The 11,298-nt window shown below is 38.5% G+C and overlaps 1 protein-coding gene and 1 long non-coding RNA gene across 4 annotated transcripts in view; both read right to left on the bottom strand.

The window, feature by feature from the left end:
- LOC107571552 (uncharacterized) overlaps nucleotides 1–11,298 on the bottom strand; it is a 62,244-nt gene that overhangs the window by 45,719 nt on the left and 5,227 nt on the right. For both annotated transcript variants that reach the window (XM_016257873.1, XM_016257874.1), the window contains exons 2-3: nucleotides 5,683–6,018; nucleotides 5,239–5,472 (exon numbers count right to left, since the gene is read on the bottom strand). In XM_016257873.1, the coding sequence (XP_016113359.1) occupies nucleotides 5,239–5,472; nucleotides 5,683–6,018 (570 nt within the window). The remainder of the gene's footprint in view (nucleotides 1–5,238; nucleotides 5,473–5,682; nucleotides 6,019–11,298) is intronic.
- Nucleotides 10,914–11,298, bottom strand: LOC107571554 (uncharacterized). 2 transcript variants are annotated; one of them, XR_001607199.1, is made up of 3 exons: nucleotides 11,242–11,298; nucleotides 11,066–11,158; nucleotides 10,914–10,979 (listed from the first exon to the last, which is right to left on the bottom strand). It is a non-coding gene; the product is annotated as an uncharacterized lncRNA (long non-coding RNA). The 2 variants fall into 2 exon arrangements; XR_001607198.1 differs by having other exon boundaries at nucleotides 11,066–11,167; nucleotides 11,242–11,292.

Raw genomic sequence — 11,298 nt, 5'->3', positions numbered from 1 at the left:
AAAAAAAAAAAAAAGAGATCAGCCGCAATACTATAGACCAGTGGTGTCAAACTCAATTCCTGGAGAGCTGCAGCCCTGCAGAATTTTGCTTCAACCCTAATCAAACACACCTGAACAAGCTAATCAAGGCCTGAAGGGTTACTAGGAAGCTTCAGTCAGGTGAGTTTTTATTAGGGTTGGAGCTGAACTATGCAGGACTGCAGCTCTCCAGGACCGGATTTCGCCACTCCTGCTCTAGCACTATGTCAGCAAACTCACAATATTATATGTTAGATCAGTGGTTCCCAACCCTGGTCCTGGAGGCACCCCAACACTACACATTTTGCATATCTCTTTTCTCTGCCACACCAATTTCAGGTCTTGAAGTCTCTACTAATGAGCGGATGACCTGAATCAGGTGTGTTTTATTAAGCAGACATTCAAAACGTGCAGTGTTGGCGTGCCTCCAGGACCAGGGTTGGGAACCACTGTGTTAGATCAGGGATCCTCAAATCTGGCCCACGAGATCCACTTTCCTGCAGAGTTTAGCTCTAACATTAATCAAACACACCTGAGCATGCTAATCAATGTCTTCAGGATCATTAGAAAATCACAGGTAGGTGAGTTTGATCAGGGTTGGAGCTAAACTCTGCAGCGCATTGGCCCTCCAGGGCAAGATTTGAGGAACCCTGTGTTAGATTATCAAATGTTTACTCACCAGTGTATTAAGTTCTTCTGGTCTTCTGGCAATTAGCAGCACAAAAAGCCTGTCTAGTTTTGTCATTAGATGTCGAAGCTGGTGCGCATGTCTTGAAACTCATATGGCAAAAATAATGTTAAAGTTCCCTTAACCACTTTAAGCTTGTTTCATTATATGAATGAAATCATTAATTTCCAAATGTAGCTAAAGAAAAAAGAGAATGTGGGATAAAAGGAAAAAAATATATTTATAGGAATTAAAATAAAAAATACACTAACAAATAACATAACATTGGCAGGTAAAAGATATAATGTTTAAGTTTAAGTGTCACTGCTACATACTATTTACCACATTGTAAACGGAGACCCAGGCCCAGCACTCAACCTAAACTGGTCCGGGTCTGCATGCCCATATCTCAGCCAGAATCAGACAAGCACTTATGGTCCGTAATCAGGCCGAATGTGGCTAAATGTGCCGTGTCTCAGTGCAAATCGGGCCAGATCTGCACATCCAAAGCCTAGCTAAATCTGGCAACCATTACTGGGCCATAGCTGGCTCACTTTCGGTGAGCCGCTGCCAGAACACAGCTGATTAACTTTTGTAGCTTAAATTAAGATTAATCAATATAGTTTATGCATACAATTTATAGTTTATGTTAAGATTGTTTAAGTTTACTTAGATTCAATGTTTTTATTTTTACTGCTGAATATGCATTTAAATTTAATTTCTAATTTTATAGGCCCTCCAAAAAGAGATCGGGACGGCCCCCACCCCCTTGGCCCCCTTCAAATTTTCAATTCGATAATCCGGCCCTCAAATGAAGCTAATTGAATAGCCCTGTCCTGAACACAACCCTCACAGAAAGCAGTGCAAAACACTAGATTTTTATCGAAACACAATTTGACTGATTTATAAGCATTTCTAACTAGTGAGGTACAGCTCAGTGTTTTTATGTGAGAGACTGATCAGCATCATAAGAGTTTGATGTGAAAGTGACTCACATGCAGCAGTTTGCAGCAGCAGCAGCATCAGTCCAAAGATGAGCATCATTTCTCTAAAGTCCAGCAGAAGAGAGTCAGATCGAGTCTCACTGACAGACAGCAGCTCTACTGACACATCAGGAGATTACAAGACTGTTACATAGAAAGAAGAAAGAGGAAGTTTTTCAGAGATGGCCAATGTGGGTCAACAGCTCCTACTTAAATACATAAAACAGACGCTGTAAATGAAGTCAACCAAAACCAACAGAATAAAGTAAAAGAGCAGAAGCAGAAATCTGACAGATCTGATTCAGAGAAATAAAGGAGTTTGATTATGGATAAACAGAAGGGGTTTTATGTAATGATATAAAAATATTGCTGGTTCATTCAAAGCATAAGACAAATGAATAAAATTAGCAATAAACGGATTCATAAAACAAATCTGCTAAATCATTTATCATAGATGCGAGGATCTACTGCTGCTCTCATGAATCATGTCCTTCTCTAAATCTCTAATTTTCGCTTTCTGATCGTCCTGTTTCTTTCCTAAAAGCATCATCATATTCGCACTCTTTAATATTTGCATGCTTAAATCAGTTAATCTTTAATCTTTGCATGCAAATGCAATCAGCAGGAGGTTAATTGTGTTTGCATTATGGTAAATATTGTGTGCTGAGTGAATCAACATGCACTATATATAACATCATGTAGGCATCCGCAACCAGACCACAGTCTTTACCCTTTAACTGAACATATAAATATAACTCTTTACATAAAAACTGCATAAATAACCTTTAATTACAATATTTAATCTCTTGACCTGATTTAGTTAATACGACAGAAATTATTCACAAAATTGGGAAATGCAGAAATTTCAGAAGCTGTGACAAAATGTTAAATTTTAAGTGTGCTCCATTAATATACACGGTTAAGAAGAACAAATACGCTTGCAAACCTTTCTTACTGTACTATTTAAATATTGCAACACATATTTTCAGAAGAGCCCGTCTGACACTCATCTGTGCTGACAGAGTATTTATAAGACCAGAGCACTGTTTCTGTGAGAAAGGGAAGTTCAGATCATTCTCAGGTTGAGGTTGAAGGTCTTGTACAAGAACACAAAAATAACTAACACACATATGTGGTTTTCTATTGGTGGGGACCTTCCTGACCTTTTCTACAGTTTTACATTTTCATAAAGACCTTATTTAGTAATAAGCTGTTTTTGTCACCCTTTGGTTGCTTTTGTAACAGCCTAAACCTAAATCTAAAGATAAAATCTGTCACAATTTGCACGTCTTCTGTCAACTTTTACACAAGTCTGAAACCACGAGGTCTGACACAAAACCATAATGGACGATGTTCCCTGTTAACAACACTGAAAAACTGACCATCAGAAGTTTATCTATGATATCTGAAGTTTTTTGAATATTCCTCACATTAAACCACATAAACACAAATATGAGGGACAAAGTGACCTACGCTGTGAGTCAAACATACAAGAAAAACAGCTAAATAAAGCAGTTGTCATGAGGATATTTATAATGTCAGTGTGCATGTGTGGTTTGAAAGTGTATTAACAAGCTCTCACTGATTACTGCAGTTTGTAAGAACATTTTCTCCTGATAAAGAAGCTGAGTTTGTACTGAAATGATGAGACTGAGATCTGTCATTACTCAAGCTCATCACACGAGGTCTCCATCAGCACAGAGCTGTCAGTCTGTTTCCATAGTAACAGCAGCCTGTTTCAGCCTCAGCTTCATGTCTGACCTCAGTCTCCTGCAGTTCAAGAGAAATTTGACTGGGTTTCAGCAATCGGATCTTCAACGAGGGGATGCATAATCTGGCAGGGGTACAGATTTCGGCACAACACCGGGCCGGAGCACGCTCACGTCATATACGAGATAACGGAGAAAACCACTTTTGCTAATATTCTGCGTGATAAATTTATAAATTATGCCGTGCAGCGATTTTTGCTTGTCTGTATCAGAGGATTATTAAGGAGGTAGCTGACGTTAATTAAATAATTTGCTGCTGTACTCGCAAACTACAATTCCTGTTCATCAATAATGTGAGAACCAGACCAGTTATAAACCTAAACATACTTGATTTAATTAAATTAGTTGAAAAGTTTACTGTAGTAGTAGTAATAGAATATGTTTGCGGTCGTAATGATGACAGTAGCGCACACAAAATAGTATCTGTTCCGTGCTCCGGCGCGGTTAGCGCTCACACTACATGCGTACCACGCCCACGCCCAAGCCCAACCAAACTGTGCCCTGGCCCACCTCTTCCAACCAGGCCAGGGCCAGCTAAACTAACCGCCCGGGCGCTGCACGGAGCGATCACACTAGTCAAACGAACCGGGCTTTGGGGGTCAAACGCGCTCGGGCACGGTTCAAAACGACTAGTGTGAGTACATCCATAGATGCGAGAATGGGGCGGGGCTGCACCCACAATTCATATCATTGGTTAATGACAAAGTAATGACACCAACACAGTTTTTCATTTCTACTTCATCGCTGCACTGGTGAGTAGATGAGCTATGTGTTTTGTCTAATTTGATAAAACGTTCATTATGTCATTAATGAGCCAGGAACTTGGTGCTGCTCACCCTCTCCACAGTCACACCATTGACATTATATAAGGAGATGTAAAGTATTATTGTGTAATATTTTTAGATATATTAATATCATGTATGAATCGTATAGCTTAAACTATGCACTCAACCGCATTTCCTGTTTACAGAAGCGTCGACGTCATTACTTGTCATTAGCCAATGAAACCATTTGTGGGCGGGGTGACGCATGTAGCCCCGCCCCGTTCTGCAGGCTGCAGCTGGCTATACTTGATAGATGCTGGTTGGGTTCATTGAACTCGCCCACTAGCAGTGAATCACTGAAATCTTGAAACAGTTATGACATAATTAAGACTCATTGACTGAAATCACGTGACTTTGGCACCTTTTAGTGTTCAATCCTGTTCAGTATCCACACAGTAATTCACAGGAGTTAAAACTGCATTCTACAACCGAATTAACTCAATTCTTGACTGGAAATACAGTTTAATTGCAAAGCATTTTATTTTAATTTAACTTACCATGCCAAAGATACCAAAGTTATTTTTTAATTCAAAACTGACTCCACATACAAATGAATAAAAAAATAGGCATCTGTGTCTAAACACGTTAAAAATCATATAAAATACAGAACATCTGCTGCTCTCATGAATCTGCTGCTGTGTGTTCAGGTCCGTCTCTAAATCTTCTCATCCTCACTTTCTGATCTTCCTGCTTCTTTCCTAAAAGCATCACATCATCATCATCACACTCTTAATATGTGCATGTCAAATCCATAATGATGATGATAAACGTCTCTCACCTGACGTGTGTCTCATGTAGATGTGAAAACCTCCTAACAGACCCAACAGAACCATCAGCTGAAGACACCAGACCAGCACAAACACCACAGACGCTGAACAACACAAACACAGCAGTCAATCAATCAATCAATCAATCAATCAATCAATCAGTCAGTCTGTGTGTAGTTGATATCTGTAGATGAACAGAACTGATCTCACCAGCACAGGGTTGGACTCTAGTGGTCTTCTGTGCGTGACTGACGTGGTTCTTCACGCTGCAGCTGATGTCTCCATCAGTTCCCTCATCCAGATCAATGCTGCTGTTTCCATCCATCAGTGGACCTCCATTCAGAGTCCAGCTGTAGAGGAGCTGATCCCCCTCAGAGGAGCAGGACACCCTCATCACCCCACTGGAGGAGCAGATGATTGACACTTCCACTGAGCCAATAGGAGCTGGAGGGAGGGACACATCACAGTCACATGACAAACACAGGAGAATCTTGTTCTTCCACACGACTCGTACTATTACTGGAGTCTGTAGTGTGTTTACTGTGTGCTACAGGAATAAAAACCCTCACAGAGATTCAACTGATTCATCTGCATGAGAGTGAGATCTTTGGAGAACATGAGATTGTAATGAGTCTGATGAGAGAGCTTCTGTACCTTCAACAATCACTTGAAGATCTCTAGATGTTTCTGTGCCGTCTGAGCTCTCGAGTGTTAATCTGTAATTCCCTGAATCTGCGCTGATCACACGGTTTATTATCAGAGTCCCATTAATGATGGTCACTTCAGTTCTGTTATAAAGATCACATTCCCTCATCCTCATCCTGCCATTCTTTACTCTACAAACTGGATCATCTGCTGTGTTGTTGTTTATTCTCTTTACGATCTTCAGGTCATATTCACTAGTGTCCAGCACCATCATCAGATTGAGTTTGTCTCTCAGAGCTGTGTAACAGGGATCTGGTTGATCAAACCTGCAGAACCGATCTGGACCTGAAGAACAAAACACACACACACACACACACACACACACACACACAGAGTGAAATACACATTCCGTAAAATTAACATGAACTCTAAACCATTTCATTATTTCCATTACTCTATTTCCATTTTTAAATTATGTAAAAGTTTTCATCACAGTTGGCCAATTTTTTTTTTATTTAACATAACCTCTTGTATAATGAATATTATTGTGCATTACATATCATTGTTCAGTAACTAATACTTAATATAAATAAACGACAAAAGGCACGCGTCCCACTACAATTAGCTGCGTTCCAATTCACGGCTGCATCCTTCGCATTTGAAGACCGATTGTGTCACCGCGGCGCAACAAAGACTTTCCCAATTTGAAAGGCATCTTCAAATACGCCATTTGTTTCTCGTGAAACGGAAGCTATAACAGATGGATCCAAAGCAAAAACGCCCTATGAGTGAGTTAGTATCCATTCACTCAAAAACGCTGATTCATTAAGGAACGAAACAAGGTTGTAAACATGGAAATTATTTTATACTTAATTTTAACTTTATCATCTTACGAGGCTCAACTGATAAACAACCGGGCAAACACTGACGCTTCACTTCAGATCAATGCATTGACCAACACTAATGCCTGTCATGTGAAATCCCATTATTAGTTGAAAAAGCATGCTACGACAAAGATGTCGCTTTCATCAGCAGATACGGACATGGCAAAATTATTTACGAATAAAATCACGAATTTATTAATTGACCTAAAGAATCTTTCTCCCACAATTCACTACTCAGTCTCAGTCAATCTGTAACAGAATGATTGTTTCTTATTTATTTACACATTTGTACTGTCAAACTTTTATACAAACGCAATATCACACTCGTAGTCATGCAACATCACTCTATATCAGCACGGCAGCGATTCAGCCGTGGATGCTTTATTACTGATGATAACAGTTAAAAGGTAACTGATATTTCAAACAGTAATACTAATTTGCAACATTAGCAATATTTTTGACTGTCAATTAAATGCTATTTCCATGAAGTATCAATATATATTACATAATAATTTTTAATTCTGAACATATATAAAGTAAGGAATAACTGACAATGGGCCACTAAATTTTAAAAACATTTTTTTCAATAATTCAAAGGACTGCACTACATTTATTCCACATACACCACATTTACCACACCACAAGAAATTATTCAGATGTTTTATTTCAAGACATTTGTCAGGTTTTTGTTCCCATAGCTCTCTTGCGTGTAGAACTAATTTCTTATGCTTTGCATCCCAAGGCTTCATTGCTAATTCCAAAATGTCATTTTAGGGCGAGTATATGAAGACAAATGCAGTTATCAGAGAGAGAGAAAGAGAGAGAGAGAGAGAGAGAGAGTGTGTGTGTGTGTGTGTGTGTGTGTGTGTGAATTACCTGCATCTGTGTGTCTCTCAACAGTGTCTGGCAGCAGCTTCTCTACTAATCGTGAAACTGTAAGTTTATCTGCTTCAAGAACAGCCCTGTTATTACCTCGCTAGTGAGAAACGTCTTGTAGTTTTTTTGGTTGTGAACTATTTTTCAAGAACGTCAACTCCATGAGAGTTCGTCAGTACAGTATGTGTGTGTGAGAAAACAGAATAAAAAAAGAGTGCTTTCTGTAGATGATAATGAAGGTAACTTAGTAGGAAAAACATTTCTATCCTATTAGTCATATTGTTATGCTTGTTCAGTCCCTTTGTGGGTTTTGGTTCAATTGCTTTTGTGAGGACTCTGAAATAACTGAAATAATTTGAAGTGATGTGGAACTGTAAAGTGGGCGACAGAACTTCTTCAAAGCTGTATGTTTACTTAAAAATAATTGCATGCCACATAACAATAGAAATGATAATAAATATGTTCAATAGCTGAAAAGAGACATTGTATTACAACTCTTCAGCACAACTGTTTTAATCATGACATTAGATATTTTGGGAGACATATGATGTTGACATCTGATTCACAGAACTGATCTCACCAGGACAGGGTTTGAGTCTCATGGTCTTCTGTGCGTGACTGACGTGGTTCTTCACGCTGCAGCTGATGTCTCCATCAGTTCCCTCATCCAGATTGATGCTACTGTTTCCAAACATTGGCCCTTGCTTTATTATTTTTCCGTTTAGAATCCAGCTGTAGATGATCTGATCGCCCTCAGATAAGCAGGACACTGACCTCTGATTGGAGGAGCAGCTGGTTGAAACTTCCAATGAGCCAATAGGAGCTGGAGGGAGGGACACATGACAGTCACATGACACAGAGATGTAATTGCATGAGAGTGAGATCTTTGGAGAACATGAGATTGAATGAGTCTGATGAAAGAGTTTCTGTACCTTCAATATTAACGGGAAGATATTTTTTAAAAGTTCTTGAGCCATCTGAGTGATAGAGTTCTAATCGGTAATTCCCTGAATCTGCTCTGATCACGCGGTTTATTATCAGAGTCCCATTTTCAAAGATGAACTCAGATCTGTTTCTGATGGATTCATGTTTTTTCTCTTTATTGTTCTTTATTCTAAAAACTTCCAGTTCTCTGCTATCGAGTAACTCCTTATACAAATGCAGCTCTTGATCTTGTGCGTCCAGCACCATCAGCAGATTGAGTTTGTCTCCCAGAGCTGCGTAACAGGGATCAGACTGATTAAAACTGCAGAACCGATCCGGGCCTGAAGGAAAAAACACAAACAAACACTATTCAATTACTAGCCCATTTAGCTACACAACCTAGTGGCAAAGAATGAATTTGCATTTTCATTCAGACCAACGCGAAAAGACCAACAAGTGGGTGGGCAAAATGCTAATGTTTCATGTTGATGTCAACATGAAACGGTTTGGGAATCTTTTAAAAACGACTCGCTTCAATTATTCAGAGTCGACTCTTTCTTTTGAGAGACAATAACTTTATACACGGTGTACTTTCAGTTTTCTTTGCAAGATGTTTTCATTCACTTAGAGCTGTGTTACACACTGCATGAAAGGTAGCCTAATTTTCAAAAATCCATAATAGGGGCACTTTAAGTTACTGGCCATTCAGAACTTTACAAACCATTACAAAAATATGAGAAAAAAATCACTGCTTAGATAAAATTTTATATACCATAAAAACAATGTAAAATATAAATAAAAACAAAATTTAAAAAATCAGCAATTATTTTGTTATAACTTCCAAATATATTTCACTCCAAAATCGACATTTAAATTTAAATGCACTCTACGAAAAGTCCGTAAAAATAGGCCGCAATGTATCCTATACCCTAATATGCAGGTTTTTACCTGTTCTTTACAGTTGCACAAAAAGTGCCACACCTCTGACATCTCTCAAGTTTTGCAGCCCGAATGCATAAATCATATTCAAGTTCAAGGTGACAGTCCAAAAGCAGTGAATACAGACACAAGTTCACTTCAAGAACAACCTGATTTTGCATTGTATTTGACCAAGACTGAGGTGAGACCCTTGAACAAGACACCAAACCCCCAACTGTTCCCGGGCGCTGCAGCAAATGGCTGCCCACTGCTCTGGGTGTGTGTTCACGGTGTGTGTATGGTTTAAACAGTGACAGGACGCATGTAAAGTGACAGAGTGTCTGTTAAAGACTCATTCATGATAAAGTAGCTTGTCCCAAACATCGTCTACTATTCTACTACATACTCAAAATGTTGTAGGTACTGCTTCACAAAATGTGCACGTACTTTTATGATGTAGTATAAGAAGGTGAATTGGGATGCAGCATCTATGAGAAGTGCGGACTCAAATGCACATGTACATCTATCCGCTGAAATTGATCTAAAAAGACTACATACAGACTTATGGGTCTTAAACAGTCTCTGTTTTACTATGATGTAAACACTGACATGTTATAATAATCCACTAACACACACAGTCAAGATCAGAAAACTCTAATGCTAGATCACTACAGACTCTCAATGTACTATTACATTCATCAGAGATTCATCAGTGATTGATCAGAATCATAAGATGAGTTTGATGTGAAAGTGACTCACATGCAGCAGTTTGCAGCAGCAGCAGCAGTCCAAAGATGAGCATAATTTCACTAAAGTCCAGTTTCCAGAAGAGTCCAATCCCAGCAGAAGAGAGTCAGATCGAGTCTCACTGACAGACAGCAGCTCTACTGACACATCAGGAAATTACACGACTTTAACAAAGAAAGAAGAAAGAGGAAGTTTTTCAGAGATGGCCAATGTGGGTCAACAGCTCCTACTTAAATACACACAAAAAAAGACTGAAACTAGCAGAAAGATATAACAAGAAGAATCACTTCTCGGTCACAAAAAAATATTGTAAAGAGTGCAAGAGCTACTCTCTGAACGTTTAGATTCACACCTGAGTCTCAGTGGCAATGCACTGTAAAATCAGTGAAACCCAGTGAAAACCTTACTTAATAACTTTAACGCTATCTATATTCACATTTCTGAAGCAATAGTTTGTTTATCAAGATTTGGCCAAATATATTACGAAGATAAATATAATACTAAACATTCCAGATAGGTCTACTATTAAATATGAGGTGTCTGTGTTCTTCAGTAATAGCTGCACTTATTTATTTATAAAAAAATAAGAAATAAAGATTTCTGTCTGGATTTAGTTTTTATACGTTTGTTTTTTAAATGTCTGTTTAAATTTTAACAGTGATATTGTGACTTTTGACAGGAAATACAGTTCCGTTTAAAATATATATTTTTTTATTTAACTTGATACCAAAGTTAATTTCAATTTCAACATGAATTCCATTTACAGTATTGTTTATCCATATTCTATAATAACTAAGACTAAGGTCTTATGAATAAAAAACGCAAAAGTGTGGCTAAACATGTTAAAAATCATAGAAAAAATTCAGAAGATCTGCTGCTCTCATGAATCTTCTGCTGTGTGTTCAGGTCCGTCTCTAAATCTTCTCATCCTCACTTTCTGATCTTCCTGCTTCTTTCCTAAAAGCATCACATCATCATCATCATCATCACACTCTTAATATCTGCATGTCAAATCCATAATGATGATGATAAACGTCTCTCACCTGACGTGTGTCTCATGTAGATGTGAAAACCTCCTAACAGACCCAACAGAACCATCAGCTGAAGACACCAGACCAGCACAAACACCACAGACACTGAACACACTGAACAACAACAATTAGACACAAAACAAAACCCATCCTTCATGTTTCCAGGAGTGTGTTTGTTAAACTCGTACCACATTCTGATGTCTGTGTGCTGCTGGTTATTGCAGAGGTCACACTAGAGGTCAAAC

Source organism: Sinocyclocheilus grahami, unplaced genomic scaffold (assembly GCF_001515645.1).
Source record: "Sinocyclocheilus grahami isolate Dianchi unplaced genomic scaffold, SAMN03320097.WGS_v1.1 scaffold1612.1, whole genome shotgun sequence".
NCBI lineage: Eukaryota > Metazoa > Chordata > Actinopteri > Cypriniformes > Cyprinidae > Sinocyclocheilus > Sinocyclocheilus grahami.
The sequence above is the reverse complement of the archived record's forward strand: the minus strand, read 5'-3'. Positions and strand labels throughout refer to the sequence as shown.